The following is a 21057-nucleotide window of genomic DNA, read 5'->3' as shown; positions in this document are numbered from 1 at the left end:
CAAGCAATCATACTGTGGATGAACACTTTAAATAACTAAACACCTGACTTATCATTTATCCTGTTTTGCCTTTGTACTATTAGAAGCCTTAGATAGACTACTAGGAATAAAAATATTTTAAAAGAGTACATGAGATTTATCCTAGAAATACAAAACTGGTTATATAAATATAACAACACTGTATTAATAGAATAAGGAACTGGTTATATAAATATACTAACAGCATATTAAGATCATAAAGAACTCCTCTTCCATGATAAAAAGAACCAGAAACGTAAAGGAACTTCCTCAAACTGATAAAGGGCATCTACAAAAACCAGCAGCAAACACCACAGTTCATGTGAAAAGACTGAGCATTCTCCTAACATTAGGAACAAGAAAAAGATGTCTGATCTTGCCACTACTATTCAACAAAGCCCTAGAAGGTCTAGCCAGAGGATTTAAGAAGGCAATAAAAGACAATCAAAATGCAAAGGAAGAAGTAGAATTTTCTCTACTTGGAGATGATGTAATTTTGCATATAGAAAAACCTAAGGAATACACACACACACACACACACACACACACAATATTAGAGCTAATAAATCCAGCAAGGTTCAGAATATAAGGTCATTGTACAAAAATCAATCCTATTTCCACACAACAGCAATGAATAATCTAAAGATGAAATTAAGAAAAAAATCCCATTTACAATAGCATAAAAATGAAAAGACCAGGAAAAGACATGGCAAGAAAAAAAATACCAATACCCCTTCTGAATATCAATACAAAAATCCTCAGCAAAACAGTAACAAACTGAACTCAACAGCACATTGAAAGGATTATTCGCCAAGAAAGTATGAGGGAAAAACCCTCCCACCCAAGCATTTCAATAGATACAAAAAAAAGCATTAGACAAAATTCAATATTCTTTCATGATAAAAATTCAAAACTAAGAGTAAAGGAAGTTTCTTAACATGATACAGGGCATTTATTAAAAATCTACAGATAACATCATGCATAATGGTGAGAGACTGAGATTTTTCTGGCCTAAGATTAAGAAAAAAAGACAAGTATGCCCACTTTCACTACTATATTCAATGATGTACTGGAAATCCTAGCCAGAACGACTAGGCAAGGAACAAAATTCAAGGCATTCAAATTGGAAATTTTAATCTTTTGGGACTTTGCTCGTTTGACAGACTAAACAATTAAACGTAAGAAAATCCCACAGAATCCACACAAACAAAAAAACTAGTAGAGTTGGGTCCCCGGGTGGTTCAGCAGTTCAGCACCTGCTTTCTTTGGCCCAGGGTGTGATCCTGGAGTCCCGGGATCGAGTCCCACATTGGGCTCCCTGCATGGAGCCTGCTTCTCCCTCTGCCTGTGTCTCTGCCTCTCTCTCTCTCTCTTTCTCTCTCTCTCTCTGTCTGTCTCTCATGAATAAATAAAAACTTTAAAACAAAACAAAACAAAACAAAAAAACCTAGTAGAGCTAATAATCTAATTAAGTTAAAGCTATAGGACATAAAATTAGTTCTGTTTCTCTATGCCAGAAATAAACAATTCCAAAGGGAAATAAATAAAACAATTCCATTTACAATACATTCCAAAATAATAAAATACCTAGGAATAAATTTAACCAATAACGTAAAAGATTTATACACTGAAAATGAAAACATACTATTGGTAGAAATTAAAGACCTTAAAAAAAGACAACCGATATTCATGGATTGAAAAACTTACTACCATTGAGATCACAATACTCTCTAAAGCAATCTATATTCAATGCAACCCTTATTAAAATCCCAACAGTCATTTCTCTAGAAATGGAAAACCCAGTTCTCAAATTCATATAGAATTGTAAGGTGCCATAGATAGCCAAAACAATCTTGAAAAATAAAAACAAAGTTGGAGGATTCATATTCCAGATTTCAAAACTGACTACAAAGCCATAGTGATCAAAACAGTGTGATACATCCTAGATAATGCAATATTACAAGAAAAGGAAATAAAAGGTATAATAATTGGAAGGAAAAATATAAAACTTTGTTCACAGATAACATGAATATCTGCATAGAATACAAAAACCCTGACAAAAAACATCCTGGAACCAATAAGTGATTGTAGCAAGGTTGCAGGATACAAGGTAAATATGTAAAAAGTCAACTGCTTTTCTGTGTAACAGCAATGATCAAGTGAAATTTTAAATAAAAAATATACCATTTACATTAGCACCCAAAATAATGAAATAGGTAGAAAATCTAACAAAATATGTATAAGGCCTAATTAGGAATGCTATTAAAATCTGTGGAATAAATCAAAGAACTAAATAAATGGGGAGATATTCCATGTTCGTGGATAGGAAGACTCAATTTTTATTAAGATGGCAGTTCTCAACTTTTCTATAGGTTCAATGCAAGCATAGTGAAAATCCCAGCAAGTTACTTTGTGAATATTGACAGGTAGTCCAAGGTTTATATGGAGAAGCAAAAGAACCAGAATAGGACACAATACTGAAGAACAAAGCTGAAGGATTGAGATTATACAACTTTAAGACTTGATATATAACTAGTATGCTTTATGTAATCAAGCTTGTATATAATCAAGACAGTATAGTATTGACAAACGAATAGACAAATAACTCAATGTAACAGAACAGAGAGCCCAGAATAGACCCACATAAGTACAGCCAACCGATTTTTGGCAAGGAGCAAAGGCAATGCAAAGACAGTCAATGGAATGGAGCAAAGACAGTCTTTTCAACAAATGGTGCTGAAACAACCGGACATCCGCATGCAAAAAAATTAATCTAGACACAGATCTTACACCCTTCATGAAAGTTAACTCAAAATTGATCACAGATGTAAATGTGGAATGCAAAATAATGAAACTCCTAGAAGAAAACACAAGAGAAAAGCTAGATGACCTTGGGTTTAGTGACGACTTTTTAACATGACACCAAAGGCATAATCCATGAAATAAATAATTGATAAGCTGGACTTCATTAAAGTTAAAATCTCTGCTCTGTTAAAGACACTGTCAAGGGGATGAAAAGGCAAGTCACAGACTGGGAGAAAATATTTTAAAAAAACATATAAAAACTTGTTCAAAATATACAAAGAACTCTAAACTCAACAATAAGAAAAGAAACAACCTGACTAAAATACAGACTAAAAGCTTTAATAGACACCTCACCAAAGGAGATTTATAAATGGCAAATATGCACATGAAAAGATGCTCCACATCATAGGGAGCAATGCAAATTAAAAACAAGATACTAATACACACTTATTCAAATGGCTGAATTCCAAAACACTGAAACACCAAATGCTGGTGAGGATCTAGAGCAACAGGAATTCTCATACAATGCTGGTGGAAATGTAAAGTATTACACTCACTTTGGAAGATAGTTTAGCAGTTTCTTACAAAACTAAACATTCTCTTATACAATTCAGCAGTACCATTGTTTGCTATTTATCCAAGGAGTTGAAAACATGTCCACACAAAAATCTGTGCCTGGATGTTTACAGCAGCTTTATTCATAATTGCCCAAATTTTATTTAAAAAGATTGTATTTATTTATTCATGAGAGACACAGAGAGAGAGGCAGAGGAAGAAGCAGGCTCCCTGTGAGGAGTCCGATGATGCAGGACTTAATCCTGAGAACCTGGGATCATGAGCCAAAGGCAGACACTCAACCACTGAGCCACCCAGGTGCCCCAGCTGTCCAGACTTTGGAACAACCAAGATGGGCTTCAGTAGATGAACGGATAAGTAATCTAAGATACAACCAGACAATGGAATATTATTCAGGACTAAAAAGAAGTGAGCTATCAAGCCACGATAAGACATGGAGGAACCTCAAATGCATATTCCTAAATTAAAAAAAAAAACAGCCTGAAAAGGCTACCTATCATATGGTTCCAACTATATGATGGTCTGGAAAAGGCCAAACTATGAAGGCAGTAAAAAGATCAGTGGTTACCAAAGGTTTGGGCGGTGAGACAGATGACTAAGCAGAATATATAGGATTTTTAGGGCAGTGAAAATATTCTGTGTGCGACCAAAATGATAGCTACACACCATTATGCATTGGTTCAAACCCACAGAATGCACAACACCAAAAGTGAACCCTGAGTAAACTATCTACTTTAGGGTGATAATGATGTGTCAATATAAGTTCATCAAACCTAACAATGTACCACTGTGATGAGCAATGTTGATACTGGAGGTTGGCTGTGCATGTGTAAAGGCAGAGGGTACAAAGGATATCTCTGCACCTTCCTCTCAACTTTTCTGTGAACTTATTTTTTTTTAATTTTTACTTATTTATGATAGTCACACACAGAGAGAGAGAGAGAGAGGCAGAGACATAGGCAGAGGGAGAAGCAGGCTCCATGCACCGGGAGCCCGATGTGGGATTCGATCCTGGGTCTCCAGGATCGCGCCCTGGGCCAAAGGCAGGTGCCAAACCGCTGCGCCACCCAGGGATCCCACTTATTTTTTTTAAATAAAGTAAAAAAAATCCAGGATGATGTTGACATAGGGTAGATATACAAACCAATGGAATAAAATGAAGAGTCCAGAAATAAATCCAAACATCTATGGCCAACTGCTTTTCAACAATGGTGTCAAGACCATATGATGGGGAAATAGCTTCTTTAACAAATGGTACTGGTTAAACTAGATAACCAAATGCAAAAGAGTAAAGTTGAACCACCATCTCACTTCATATACAAAAATTCAATCAATATGGATCAACAAGTCAAATATAAAACTATATAGCTAAAACTGTAAAATTCATAAGAAAAACATAGGGGTAAACCCTCATGACCTCAAATTTGGCAATGGACTCTTAAATTTAATACCAAACCACTAGCAACAAATGAAAAAATAGATAAGTTGGACTACCAAAATTAAAAACTATTTCACAGCAAGAAACATTAACAAGAATGTGAAAATACAATCTACAGGAGAAAACATTTGCAAATTGCTTATATGATAGGTTTTCATAGTCAGAAGAATACATTAAAAAACCCTCACATGGGGATCCCTGGGTGGCTCAGCGGTTAAATGCCTGCCTTTGGCCCAGGGTGTGATCCTGGAGTCCTAGGATCAAGTCCCACATCGGGCTCCCTGTGTGGGGCCTGCTTCTCCCTCTGCCTGTGTCTCTGCCTTTCTCTCTCTCTCTCTGTGTGTGTGTCTCATGAATAAATAAATAAAATCTTTAAAAAAAAAAAAAAGTCCTCACATGGATGCCTAGGTGGCACAGTTGGTTAGATATCTGACTCTTGGTCTCAGCTCTGGTCATGATCTCAGGGTCTTGGGATGGAGCCCCATGTCCAGCTCCATACTCAATAAGGAATCTGCTTGAAACTCTCTCTCCTTCTCCCTCTGCCCCTCCATCTTGTGCATGTGCTCTCACCTCCTCCAAATAAATGAATAAATCTCAAAAAAACTCACACTAATAATAATAATAATAATAATAATAATAATAATAATAATATAGTAAATGGACACAATATTTAAATAATTTATAAATAAAGACAACACAATTTCTTTAAATAGGCAAAGAATTTCATATTTTCTTAAAAGATATGAAAATGGCCAAAGCCATGTGAACAAATGATCAACATCATTGGTCATAAGAGAAATATAAATCAAAACCACAATAAGTTATTACTTCACACCCAGTAGGGTGGTTTTAATCAAGAAAATAGAAAATAATGAGGTGGCAAGGTTGTTGAGAAATAATGATTGTCATATACTGCTATGGGAATACAAAATGACACAGGTACTTCAGAAAACAGTTGTCAATTCCTCAAAATGCTAAACATAGAATTATAATATGACCCAGCAATTCTACTCCTGGGTGTAAGAGAAGTGAAGACACAGGTCCATACAGAAAACTGAATACGAGTGTTCACAAAAGTATTAGTTATAATAGCCAAAAGTACAAAGGTCCATACAAATGTCCATCAACAGATGAATGACCAAAAAAATCATAGCATATGTAAATACAATGGAAAAGTATTCAATCATAAAAAGGGAGGAACTACTGATACATGCTATAACATGAATGAACCTTGAAAACATTACACTAAATGAAAGAAGTCAGATACTGAAGGTCAAATATTACAGGATTTTTTATATATAACATGTATAATATATCAAGAATAGGAAAATACACAGAAAGCAGAGTGAAGTTACCAGGGGATGGGAGGCAGGGAGTGGAGAGTGTCTACTTAATAAGTACAAAATATTTTTACTGAGTGATGTAAAAGTTTGGCAATTATAGAGAGCTGGTGATTGCACAACATTCTGAATACACTACCACTAATTCATACACTTTAAAATGGTTAATTGTAGGTCATGTAAGTTTCACTTCAATTAAAAAAGAACAGAATACTTCTGAACAAATTTAATAAAGTGCAAGACTTGTAGATGAAAAAAATTGAAAGAAAATTAAAGACTTATGTAAGTAGAAAGATGTCCCATGTTCACGGGCTAAAAATTTTAATATTTTTGAGGTGGCTACTCCTCAAACTGATCTACAGATCAATCCCTATCAAAATCCCCACTGGATTTTTTTGGACTGAAATTGGCAAGCTGAATCTAGAATTCATAGGGACATATTTGCAAGTGCCTCAGAATAACCAAAACAATCTTGAAAAAGAACATAAAATAGAGTTAAAGAACTCACAATTTCACAATATTTACTATGAAGCTACAGTAATCAAGATAGTGTGGTACTGGCATAAGGGCAGACATATAAAGAAATGGAATAGAATGGAGAATCCAGAAATAAATTCATCTATGTATAGTCAACTGTTTTTTTTTAATAATTCTGCTGAGATCAATCAACGGGTAAAGAAGAATCTTTTATGAGAAGTCTTTGTGACCATAGACTAGGCAGTGCTTTCCTTACATATCAAAGCACAACAACAAAAGAGAAACACATAATTCAGACTTCATCAAAATTTAAAAATTTAAAAAGAATTTTAAATTTGCTTTAAAAGAAGCCAACAAGAAAGTAAAAAAGACAACAGTATCTAATATCCAAAGACAACTCAATTGAAGGACAAATAACCCAACTCAAAAATGGGCAAAAGATATGAACATATATTTCTTGAAAGAAGATACACAAATGGTCAATAACCACAGGAAAGGATGTTCAACATCATTAGTCATTAGAGAAATGCAAATCAAAAACACAATGTGGTCTAACTTCACACCCACCAGGATGGTTGTAATCAAGACAATAATCACATGCTGGTGAGACCATAGAGAAACTGGAATTCTCATTCATTGCCAGCGGGAATGTACCTTGTTCGGCTCCTTTGGAAAAGTTTTTCAATTCCTCAAATACAGTCTAACCTAACATTTCCACTTCTAGAATTATATCCAAAAGAAATGAAAACATATCACTCAAAAGCTTGTACAAGAAAGCAGCTTTATTCATAATAGTCAAAAGTGAAAAAAAAAGCCCATCAGCTAATGAATGCATAAGCAAAATGTGGCATATACATACACTGAATAATATTTGTAAACAAAAGGAGTGATGTACTGAGACATGCCACAACATGAACCCTGAAAACATTATACTAATAATGAAAGAAGCCAAGACACAACAGCCACATATGGTATGATTCTATGTATGTCCAAAACAGTCAAATCCATAGAGATATAAAATAGAGTGGTTGCCTAGAGAATGAAAAGTGACTGAGTAGAGGAGGCTAGTCTTTTGAGGGTGATCAAAATCTCTGCCAATAGATAGAGGTGATGATTGTACCACCTTGTAAATATACTAAAAACCACTGAAATATATGTAAAAAGTGAAATTTATAATAAGTGAATTATATCTTGATAGAAAAAAAAGTCAGTAAAGAATTTCCTGCAGAGAAACAAGTGTTGTATGAATTTGGGCTTCCAGGAGGGCAGGATTTTAATGTATAAAAACACTCTGTAATGTATAAAAGGAATACTAACAAGTAGATGAGCTTTAAGAGGTAGCTGAACTGGAAGATTCTAATTCAGACATTATAATCAGGACAAAATTTCCTCAGAATTTTAAACCTACATCTTAGGGAAGAAAACGTGACCCTGAAGTAAAGACTTTCTATCACTAAATTAGTCTTTGACTACAACTCTTAATCAAATCTCAGCATGGTGACAATGTTTAAGTATGCAATGGGGAAAAGGATAAACCTGGAATGAGTTCCCTTGGTCCTTTATTGACTTGATGAGCTACAATAGTCCCCTATTCCCATTAAGTAGGGTATTAAAGCCTTGGCCTTATCTGGGGCATGGGAGCTTTGCTTCCTCCCTCCTCTGTTCATGGTAATGATGGAAAGATTCTGGACACACATTTCTTAAAGCACTGCAGAATCTGTTTCCAGGTGGACACAACACCAAGAGACAAGGTGATGAATGTAACCACTGATTCTATCCATGAAGTCTAGTGAGAATGAGCTGCAGAGAAGTTGCCCTACTACAGAAAAATGGGAAACAGAGTGTGCTGTACTTTCAGGCACACCAACTCAAACCACATATTCTGAGATGTGACGAACATTTAACCTCATCTTGAAGAACATAATGCTAAAGTTAGCTTTAGCTAGTTTTATAGAAAAACAGGACAAATAACTCTGAATCTGTCTACATGTCAAAATCAAATTTGAGAAGATGCTATATATTTTATAAAACTTTCCTAGACTAATTGGATAGTTTAAATAGGTTGTGGGTTTTTTTTAAGTTTGGTTTGTTGATTGTTCTGAATTTTTTAATTCTTTTCACTGAACTCACAAATTTGATGACAAGTCCTAATCACTTTTCTGTATTAGGAAAAAAAAATATAATACAGCAAAATTCCAGAATCATTCAAATCAAAACATGAAGCATCTACTCCATTCTATAATAGCATGTCACATACTCTATTTTTAAAAAATATTTATTTATTTATTTTATACAGAGAGTATGACGGGGAGGGGCAGATAGAGACGGAGAGAGAATCTCAAGTAGACTCTCACTGGGTGAGAAGCCCCATGCAGGGCTTGATCCCAGCACCCTGAGAACATGACCCACACCCAAACCAGGGGTCAGACCCCTAACCGACTGTGCCATGCAGGTGTCCCCATAGTCTACATTTTTTACTGTACATTTTTTTATTGAAAGAAATTGGTTTCTCCTAGAATATTTATTTTAAAAATGCTAAGCTTACACAGTCCCTATATCTAATTAATTTTGAAATTAGAAAACATAAATTTGACACAGAAAATCTCTAAATACTTAATATTTCTTTAATGAGAAAAATATATATAACTAGAAAGAGTCCTTACTCTGGTGTTTATCAAGTTGGTTTGGTGAAGAGGTCTGGGAAGTCTGAAGACTTACGGTTAATTCTTACTCCTTAGATTTCTACATTTCTTCATTTAACTTCAAAGTTAAGAATATTTATTAATCTTATGATTCAATTAATAAATTAACGTAAGTGATATTTATGTACGAGGAAATAGCTAGTTTTAAATACCGATCTGCAGCAATGGTATGCAATTCACTGGATAAAAATTTTCATCAACCTTTTTGCTTTTAAATGGTTGCCTAATATGTCTTTATAAACCTAGTCCATTTTCATTGTGGGAAAGATGAGCAGATTTAAGGTTTGTGGGTTACTGGGTGATCAAAAGAATCATCCACAGTATTTTTATCATACACTTTGTATTAAAATGTGGTTTGCATAAACCAAAGTAAGAACAGCCATTGCCATTCACACAGAGATGCCTTCAAAGATAACCCACTCACCTTGGGGTGCAATCAGAGTTCTTCCATTCTCCTGACACCAACCAACTGGCTGGACATAAGGGCTATTTACATCACACCTGCAAAACACAATTCTATTTCAGATCCTACACAACCTAATGCCAGAGAAAGAATCCAAGACTAATGACCATTCTTGATACTAAGACATAACTATATAGATAAAATATTTCATGGCTATATAGAATTAGAAGTAGTTTTTAGTACTGTATTTTGTAAGCTAAGTGACCAAACTTCTCTTTTACATAACTTTCTTGAAATTTAAAAGAATTTTTTAAAATGTTGACTTAAAAAAAATTAAAATAAAAAATAAATTAATAAAAAGTGTTGACTAGGACCTAAACTGCCAGTGACAGCCCCAAAGAGTGCACATTTTAATAAGCATCTCCCCCCCGCCACTTGTTGCTAGCAGCAAGGGAGAAATTAATAGTCCAGTCCAAAGTGTAATATGAGAGACCAGATTCCAAATGCCTCCAATTTCTTCCTTCTCCTTTTCAAGGAACCCAGACCATTCTATCAAAGACACACAGAACAATTAAGCAATGCTCTGCTTCTTAGTTCAAAGAAGAAAACAGGGCCCCCCCTCATGCCTGTGAAGAACCACAGCCTTAGGCAGAGACTTGGTGGTTATTCAGGATATACGGTGAAGAAATGCTACAAAAATTATTTTTGCCATTCCTTCTTCCATATTTCAGTTTTTTTACCCAGAAAACATTTGGAACTCATGCAATGTTAGTTTAATGACATCGTGGCATACATTTTCTCTGCTCCCCACTGGCTTTCAAATAATTCACTCCATTCTCCCTGTGAATCTTCCCTTTCAAAAATATGACAGGCTGAGTTCAACATTTTTCAGGACAAAAAACACTGCAAGTTCTTAACTTCCTTTTCATAGAAATGCTTCCCTTACCAACTAGACACAACATAGTGAAATGCCCTGAACTGGTGATATTATGAGGCCTCATTAGGTAACCTCTCATAGAGTGGAGAAGTTTCTCGGGCACTCTAATTCAGCAATTCATGTGGAAGAGAAGGTAATGAAAAGTTGGCCACTAAATTCCTTATGTTCATTATTCTAAGAACAGCAAGAACAGTGACAATACTGGAAGGAAAATAAATTCTTAACACCAAACATGAATACACGAAAATAAAACGCACATCAGTGTCTCACCAGTAATCGTAACTATCATCCCAATTGTCAAAATGCACTAGTAAGCGATCTTCAACAATATCTGCTATGGTTGCCACACACACCAAGGAAGGGTTCTTCCTGTCGACGGCCTCCAGCTTCATTCCAACCTGAAATTCTTTAGGCATTGGCCCATTCTAACACAGCACCAGAGGGAAGAGGCACAAAAAGAAACAGACACCAAATAGGACTGAGCCACTGTCAAAACTTCTATGTTTAGCATCAGAACAATGTACAGGGTATCAACATATACCCTCCAGAATGCAAATACTAGTAAAAATATTCCAACAGACTGTTAAGAAGTTAATATTCATAACAAAAACCCAGGAAACAGCTTTTACATTGTACTTTTCTCTTTTGTTGCATCAGTTTTGTTTCCCTCTTCCTCATCATCATTTTCCCTTTTCAGTTTTTAGAAGAAATTGTATTAATTTTAAAATATGATGTTTTACTGAATATGAGACTATTAAATAATATTCTCTACTCCCCATAGACGTGAACAGTTTCCAAATATCAGTATTTGGAAAAGTAGTAAAGATATGCTCTTTAACGCTGAAATTATCATTTACTTTGATGAGATCTGAAAACAGTGGCCTTCTCAACACATGCACTAATCCGTAAATAAACTTACACCTGAAAAAAATTCAAATGCCTTTTTTAGTATCTCTACATATTTTTTTCACAGTAAACAACAGTATGGACTATGATTTAAAGGAACATTACAATAACAAAGCTCCATTTTGGTATGGTGTAGTTAGCCAGTCCTGGGAGTTAGAAAGTATACATACAGTATCTGGGGATTAGAAAACAATTTTTTTCTACCTCTTTACTATCTATACTGAACACTGCTTTTTGTTTTCTTTTAGCACATTTCATTTTTTTAAAGCAACTTCCCATTTCTATTACTCTCCTCCTTTGATACAATTCTATGAAACACACAGAGCAGTTGTATAACATTGATTTCAAGATCAGAGTCAGTCCTACAAAGGGACACACAGCCAGCAGGTGGCAGGGAGACAGTAGGCTTCCCTGCCCCCTTCCCTGGGGCCCAGAGCGAGAGGGGGCCAGAGGAGGCAGGGCTGCACTTTATTCTCATTCATTCCTGAAGAGCTGGCAGATTGCTGGGGACAGAGACAGCATAACAAGGGTGGTCTACCCACATGCTCATAAACCCTTTGAATCTGTATGAAATGTCACCCCCATTCAGATTACACGAAATTCCAACCAGGCTGGGTTTATTCAAAGTCTATGTGTGGTATCTACTGGTCTCAAAACACCACAGCTAAGTTCAAACAAGTAACTCACTGGAAACAAAAAGGAAAAAACATTTCCAAAAGACATTTTAAATTTTAGCAGGATTTAAATATAAAGACTTCAACTCTCTGCATCTAATTAAAGTATTTAATTGTACATTTAAAGGGGGCGGAGATACAGCTATAGGATAGTGATAAAATGAGTGAGAAAAGGTCATAAGAAACTAACAATTCTGAAAAAATACAACAGAATATATAGTGAATTTTAAGAAATTTAAGCTCAAGCAGAAATCTGATTTATACTGAGGAAGAAAATACTTACAGAACTTCTGTTTCTGAATAATTTCTTGGGAGCATTCTGTAACTTGCAGGCCTTCAAGTAATCCATCCAAACAAATTTATCTTTTCTGTAACCTAAAAAAATGTATAGATTACTCAAAATACCCACATGATGTAACCATGTGCATATTAAATGTATTAGCCTTCTTCAGTCTTCTATCATAAATTCAATGTCCTTTAGCAGACCACAAACGATTTAAACAAAAATCCCTAAATAGTTTCAATGTTTTTTTAACCTATGAAATTCAAAACTGTTGACATGATTTCCCATCATGTATATCATCATCTACAAATATTTCAAATTCATTGAGATATGGAATTGGCTCCCTGGTGGCCTGACGGGCATCTCATCTCTTAGTAAGGCTTTCTAAAATGGTCAAAGGGAAGAGACAAAAGTTCATGAGTTCATCATCACTCCTGAAGAAGCCATGTCACTGAGAACATCAGAGGTCCTGATGATGCAACAATCCAGGGTACCAAGGCACTTGGGAAAATTACAGAAATACCTTCACAATCCTAAGACCTCCAGCTATCTACTGCTTATCTTTGTGAGTTTCCCATATTTTACTGGTCCTCCGCTCCATGTGCCCTGAAGTGGCTCACATGGTGCTGAAAAGTCAGAGTCCTTGCACAGCCTCCAAGGCCAAGGCTACATCTCTAACTTCATCTCTGATCTTTTCCCCTTGCTCCTCTGCCCTAGCCTCGTTCATCTCCTTGAGATTCCTCAGCATGGCCAGAGGCTCCAGCCCCAGGACATTTACTCTTGCTTTTCTCTCTGACAGTCCTGTGAGCCAGGACTCTTGCTGACTTCCCTCACTCCATCTGCCTATCTGCAGGACGTCACGTTCTCGTGCCCTTCCTCAGCATGCTCTCTGTCCCCCAGCCCTGTCACTGCTTGACACCATGGCTTACCTTTGTCTATTATTCCTCTCCCCTCTGGAATGAAAACCCCATGAAGACAGAAATGGTGTATCTATTCACAGCTCTATCCCTGGTGCCTGTACACAGCAAGGGTGCCATAAATACCTACTACATGAATGAGCTGTGAGCAGCTTTCATGAAATCTGGCAATCTTAAGGAATCTGCCACTGATCTCAGAAACAGACCCCCGAACGACACTCTGACTTGGTGAATAAAATGATTATGGACTGACTCCAGAAGCACCACAGTCATGAGATACTCAAACATCCATGCAGGAGGCAGTACAGAAGTCTGCTGTGCAAGCAAATGGACCCATGGGCATCTCAACTGATCAAACTCTCACTTCACCAGCACATAGCAAATAAAAAAGGCTTCAGGGACATCTACCAGTCCCAGGTTCCACTAGCACACAACAAGAGACAAAGATGGGATTTTTGATTCCCATCAAAAGGAAGCAGAGAGTGAAATCCTCCTCTGTTTCACAGTTTCCTATTTTCGATGATTTGTTTGAAACAAACGAATCAAGTTTCCTCACTGTACAGCATCAGTGACTAAGTGAAATAGCTCATTTAAACCATGATGTAAATAAAATAGCTTTCTTCATTCCTTATAAGATTTAATAAACTTTATGTTGTCTTACGATTTTATTTCTGCCATACATACCTTATCAGCATATTTGGCCTAAGCAGTCATTGATGCTTTTCTTTTAAAGACAATCACTTATCTTTAAAAATAGTATCCCTATAGTCTTACTGCTTTTTGTGGATTACACTTTCATTTTGAAAATTAATTAATACCAAGATCTCTTGTTAGTATTTCATCAAGTGTTGTTAAAATAAAACCAACTCTCTTTCCATCCTGGCTTACCCTTAGGGATATGCAATTCATGTTTGGTCTTCTCACACCACCCTACTGGATGAATGTCAGGGGAACCAGCATTGGTCCAAAAATCATAGCAGCTTAAATAACCATCAAAGTGAAGTCTGAGGCGGTAACCACACACCTGTAAAATGGAATTTTTGCAATCCTTCATTAAATGTCATGCATTTGAAGCATACACAAAATTAAGAGAATATTCATATAGTCTGAGTGCCATAAACATATATGAACCAACCCTTCCATCCAAATGTGCTTGTATCAAAAAAAAAAACAGATTTAGAGATGACATCTGAATAAAACAAAATGCTGACAGATACTATGTTTTAAGTATTCAGAATGTTTTCTGTAAAGAAAACTATTCTTTTACTCAGTCTAGAAATCTGAGGTCAATATACGTCTCCATCTGTTGAAGGGTTTATTTGTTCAATCAATACCTGTCAAATACTGCTGTTGGAAACTCCTGCTGTCCCATGACAGTGTAAGTTGTAGTACAGAGCAAAACCAAAATGGGCATGACTTCACTTCAATTCTAATATATGGATCCAGCATACTCAATAAAGGAAACAATAAAACAGTGTGGAATACATCCCTAAGACATGCTATACAAGTTTAATAGCTATAATCAATCAGTAAGTTAAGTGAATGGTATTTATTATGAGATCTGATTAAAATATAGAGGTCTTTCATCATTTTAATAATATAAAATGTTTAGTAAATATTACATTTTATAAGCCATTTACTTTCATCAATGTCTCCTCATTCTATATAATTTAAAGTTCCTATATTTATATAAATAGATAACACATGTGCATGAATATTTTTCATATACATTTCTCATTAGTTCAACTAAAACTTGAATCATGTCTCTTTTAACAGACAAAAGCAACACTGTGGATTCACTGATTATTATCAACTTCAGATGAAAACTATTTACCAGTTGAATCAAGGGTAACTGCTAATGATGAGGGACTTATTTATTAAAAGATTAATCTTCAGAGAAGGAAAAAAATTCACTAAGAAACATATTTCACCCATCACTGACTAAAATAAATCCATAATGTACTGGAACTTGTTTATAACAGAAAGCACTCAAATTCATTATTCGCTAGAAAATTTTCTTCTATCACTGTGCACTTAGCCCAAGACAATAACACTATCTCTTACCTCAGCTACAGAAAGCACACAGAATACAGATGGATGTCGGGGGTCAATGCCTTCTAATCTCATTCCAACCTGGAAACCATTTTCGTGCTCTGGAAAGGATTGGTCCTATGAAATTTCATAATATAACATTAGTTACTGAAATACCTTCACAATGTAATATTAAAACACTTGGGGTGGCTACGCATACAATCAAGAATTTACTTGATTCTGAGCTTGGAAGCTCAGTGATATAACTGAAGATAGATGGCTGCTTTTCTATATTTGGCCCTCAAAGACGATTTGATCATTTTTATCATTTTATCATTATTTATGAAACAGTTCATATGAGAAACTACATATCCTACGAAGTTCTCATTTATTCCTCTTGCCCATTTTTCCTTTGTTATTTTAACAAGCTCTTCCTGTATTCTGGAACCAATCCTTTGTTGATTATGATGATTACCTATTCCCAGGATGTGAGTGGGCTCTTTGCTTTGTTCATGATGACTTTGTTGCAGAGAATTTTTTAAATTTTAATGTAGTAAAATATATCAGTTATTTCCTGTACAGTGTGCACATCTAACCTATGAACTCACTCACAACCCTGAAGTTACATGGACATTATCTTAGTGTTCTTTTAAAACTTCTGTTCTTCATTTTAAATCTATAATGCAACTGCAATTAATTTTGTTCTATGGTATGAGGTAGGATCTATTTTTTCATTTGGAAAATAGAGTATTCAACAAAATTTTTTCTATCATCCATACTTTCATAATCAGCAAAGTTACCTCTATTATATCACATTTCTACATATTTGTGGGTCTATTTCTGGACTTCCTATTCTGTTCATTGGTGTATTTGCCTGTATTACATTGTCATAGTTGCTTATGACTCTATCTGGGGAGCAATCTTTATCATACTGAGTTTTCTAATTCAGGAACTTGTTTCCTTTCCATTTAATCAAATCATTTTTGGTTTTCCAAGATATTTTCAAAATTTTCAAATAGACATCATATGTTACTAAAATTTTCATACAGGCTTCAAAAATGCTTTCTTATATTTCTGTATACCTTTGAATGTTCATTGCTACTGTAAACAGAATCTACTTTGTAATAGACTAAGTGTTCCCGTTCATATTATTATTTTTTAAAAGATTTTTTATTCATTTGTTCATGACAGACTCACAGAGAGAGAGAGAGAGAGAGAGGCAGAGACCCAGGCAGAGGGAGAAGCAGGCTGCATACAGGGAGCCTGACATGGGACTCGATCCTGGGTCTCCAGGATCACGCCCTGGGCCGAAGGCAGCGCTAAACCGCTGGGTCACTGGGGCTGCCCAGCCCATTCATATTATTATCTTTAATAACTAGCATTATTTTCCACATCCTTGCTAAATTATTATTACTTTTTAGCAGTTTTGAGCAAATTCAGTATTATGAGTCAACTTATTCTCAATTGCAAGTAAATTGTAAGTATGCTAATAGAAAGTGATGATTAAAATCTAGTTCTATTAGTTCAAGATCCCCTTTTTAATCACTAACTTTATTACTCTTTTCTACTGTCTAACATATTAATAATGTTTATTTTTATTCTTTTGAAAACAATCTTTTCATTTGGATATGTCAAACTTAAAAGAGAAGTTGCAAGAACAAAAAATACAAAGAACATGCATAGTCTTTGCCTAGACTCATTTATTGTTAACAACAGTAGAAACATCATTTGTTTTATCATTTCTATTTGTTCCCTCTCTCCTACTTACCTGTGCATGTATACAGATATAGACTTAGAGATACACATATATGTATAGATGTACATACGATTATTTCTGAATCATTTGAGGGCCCTTTACTCTTAAATGACTTTCCCTTAAGAGCAGGCATTGTACTTTCCCTGAGAACTGGAACATTCTCTTATGTAACAATAGTTCAGTTATCAGGTTCTGTAAATTTAACATTTATATACTTGAACTAATCCTCCATTCATATTCCAATGTTTCCAATATCCAACAAAGTACTTTATAACATTTTCTTCCTCCAGAATGGGATTCAGGTCAGATATTAAATTTAGTTGATATGTCTCCTTAGTCTACCTTAATCTGGAAACTTTTCCATACTATTTTGTTATCCTTTAGAACACTGACATTTTTAAAAAAAACATAGTCATTCCCCTCCTCCATTTTTTTAAACAGAAAGTTCATCATTCTGGATGTGTCTGATGTTTCCCCACGATTAAATTCAAGTTATGTATTCTCTGCCAGTATACTATATGGGTGATGATGTGTCCTTCTCAGGATATCACATCTAGAGTGACACAATGTCCATGCATTCCCTCACTAGTGATGTCAATTTTGATCACAGAATTATAGTGTTGTCCAATTCCTTCACTATATAGTTACATACAAAACATACATATACACACACACATTTATACATATATATGTACATTTGTGCATACTTACATATGTTACAAATCATATAGTTCATATATATGAATATATGAATATATATATGAATATTCATATATATACAAATTATATAGTTCATATAGATATGTCTAATTCCAACCCACCCCCAAAGGGCTTGTTCTGTCTTTTTCCATCCATTTATGTCTTTTTCCTCTAAACAGGTCAACACATTTACCCATATACTAAATGCTATAGCATATCTATTATAGTTTCAGGACTATTTTATCCACACTACTACAACAGACAAATCTACAGAAAGATTTTAGGATTTGTTTGCAATTTTCCCTCCCCACTCTGCCATTCACGAATGGAGTATATAGTTAAAACCTGTATTCATTTCCTAGTTGGATTCATGTTTTTTTCTCTCTTTAGTACAGTTATGGTATTCATTATGGTTTAGTTCAGTGATTTAAATGTGCTTTCAGTTCTTAATGATTTATTTCTATTTCTTAATATGTAGAATGTTAACATGCTTCCAAAAGTTTAAGCTATATAAAAAGGTTCTTGAAGAAGTATCTCTCCCTCCCACATCCTATCCAGCCCATTCCACCTCTTACAGGTAACCAACCTCGCTGTTTTTTGGTCTATCCTTCCTGGGCTTCTTTTTGTAAAAATAAAGTTACATTTATGTTTTGTCTTACTTTTCCCTTCCTTCTCACACAAAAGTTAGCATACTATATATGCTATTTTGCATGTTATTTTTCATTTTCTAACATCCCCTCGAAACCACTCCATGTCAAGTTACAGCAGTTGTCCACAATCTTTTTCACAGTTGTATTGTACTCCTACAGTGCATAAGTACCATAGTTTACTCAACCTTCTACTGTTCGGTGTATACCTTTCTTTATATGAACATGAGATTGTTTTTAAATCTTTATGAATTGGCTTGTAAAATGTCATAAGCACATTTACAGATCATTTTAGAAGCTTCCAAGGAAAAATTTAAGGGATGACAAAACCCAAAAATGAAATGGCAAGAATGAATGATTTCTCAGGAATATTTTATTTCTGCAAAAATAAATGTCATGTGTGTTTTTAATTCCCCCAGCCTTTTTCTCACATCTACTATGTTTCCCAGCAGATCGTATATAACAGGTTTTATGTGACTGCCTCCTGTTCACTGCTTTGAAATTTCTTGGTTAACTTCAAGAGTACTGCACACACATACATGTGTGTATAGACAACACTGATTAGAAAGTGAAGGGGGATGAGAGACCATAGGGAGTATATTAATAATCCTGAAAGGAAACTGAAGAAGCCATAATAACGGACAGAACATTTTTCATGTTTTAACAAAAGTGAAAGATACAAAATTGGGAATGGGGAAAAAACCAGCATTGTATGGAACAGACTATACCCTCTTTTCACATATTAATGATAAATTCAAGACACTGACAATAATTCACAGCCAGGAGTTAGGATGATGAACGTTATTCTTGTCAGCATTTTCAGAGGGTTTCTTGAGTGAAATTTGGGTGCTTTGGATAACACTGTAAGGAACACTACATGACCTAAACAGCCACAGCATTCTCCGGAGGGTTTCAAATAAAAAAACAAGACATTCATTTTAACAACCTAAAAGGTAGCTTTTCCTGAGAAGTAGCATTGTCTTTCATCAATCTCTTTTCTGTTAAGTGGCTTATTAATAGCCTATTTAATTTTTTCCTTTCTAAAAATCATCTATTTTATGAACATAATTGATAGCCGTACTATAAAATTATATTTCATGGTGACAAATGGGAACTGGAATCACACACTAAAGCAAACAACAGTCTATTAAATTCAGTCATAAAAAAGCATAAGGTCTGCAGATCCAAACAAAACAAAACAAACAAACAAAAAAAAGAAAACCAACAACAACAACAACAAAAAACTTCTACAGATAAACTCAAACCAGAGAGGTTAAGAGACTTCTCAAGGGTCACATAACTTGTTTAGTGGAAGATTGTAACTGAGGACCCAAATCTTCTGAAAGCCTGCCAACTGTTTGTTCCACATTAGGGGACAGATGTGGAAACATAACAAGCAAAACAAAACCTGACTCAAGGCCACAGAGGGCCTTAAGGGCATTTCCAAAAATGTACCATGTGCTCTTGGGTACATAAGTTAAGCTGTATTTAGACAGTTGCAAAATAATGAGTTTTATCACTAATGATAGAAAAGAAAAAATATTACAAGTTCTATACCTTGAAAAAGCAAGTAAAAATAACATACCATTATTTAAAAATAAAAGGAGTCAGAGCATTAGGAAAAAAAAAACAAACCAAACCAGTCAAAACAATACAAAAGGCCATGCTTAGAGAAAACTATACAGGCTTGTGGCAAAATTCCTTTATGAGTACAATGCATATGGCACTCATCACATGGTGTGCCCTAAAACTACAAATATACAATGTAAACAGCTCCTGGGCAGTTAGTAGATATATGTGAGAAATTATGGACATTTTACTCTGTAATCACTGAGAACCTCATACAAAATCAGAGACATTATTCCTGTACTTGTTATTTTTGAGCCATTCTGCAGATTGTAGAGGGCTGGTGGCCATTAGCCCCACCAGAGCAGCAGCTACATATGTGTAATAGAGCAGTGTCAATTCTCTAAGTGGAAGATTCTATCTGCATGCCCACAGGCATTCTATTTTATTCACAGGCAAAAGTTGTCAGGCAACAATATTTTCCTGATCTTAATTCAGTATCAAAAGAAATTAGAGAAATTAGGTATGCAAAGGAATCACAGCCACTAAAGCATGCACTTTTAATGTGCCATGCAAAGGACTGGTCCAGGACCACAGGCCTCTGGATTCCAAACCTTACATGATGGTTGTCAAAGGGAAAGATGTTTGTACACATTTCATATGCAAGATTTCTTATAACACCAAAGACCACTGCCATGAATCCAGTGGTTGTCTTCTTTCATGGTTTACCTCAGTAACATCTTCAAAATCTCAAACTGTTTCAATGTGTATCTCCAAGGCTGAAATGTCACAATTTTAAATTGACAGGTGAGACCACAAGAAGTCTTATGTAGGCAAACTGGGATATAACAGCTTGACCACACAGAATTTAACTCTTAGTTA

At 35.1% G+C, this 21057-nt stretch overlaps 1 protein-coding gene across 6 annotated transcripts in view; it reads right to left on the bottom strand.

Moving 5' to 3' along the window:
• The window catches only part of L3MBTL4 (L3MBTL histone methyl-lysine binding protein 4), a 459873-nt gene that overhangs the window by 286779 nt on the left and 152037 nt on the right, over nucleotides 1-21057 (bottom strand). For all 6 annotated transcript variants that reach the window (XM_041724323.1, XM_041724314.1, XM_041724342.1 and 3 more), the window contains 5 exons: nucleotides 15541-15645; nucleotides 14365-14500; nucleotides 12560-12651; nucleotides 10967-11121; nucleotides 9781-9857 (listed from right to left, as the gene is read on the bottom strand). In XM_041724323.1, the coding sequence (XP_041580257.1) occupies nucleotides 9781-9857; nucleotides 10967-11121; nucleotides 12560-12651; nucleotides 14365-14500; nucleotides 15541-15645 (565 nt within the window). The remainder of the gene's footprint in view (nucleotides 1-9780; nucleotides 9858-10966; nucleotides 11122-12559; nucleotides 12652-14364; nucleotides 14501-15540; nucleotides 15646-21057) is intronic.

Source organism: Vulpes lagopus, chromosome 1 (genome assembly GCF_018345385.1).
Source record: "Vulpes lagopus strain Blue_001 chromosome 1, ASM1834538v1, whole genome shotgun sequence".
Classification (NCBI taxonomy): Eukaryota; Metazoa; Chordata; class Mammalia; order Carnivora; family Canidae; genus Vulpes; species Vulpes lagopus.
This window is presented reverse-complemented; position numbering and strand designations above follow the sequence as displayed.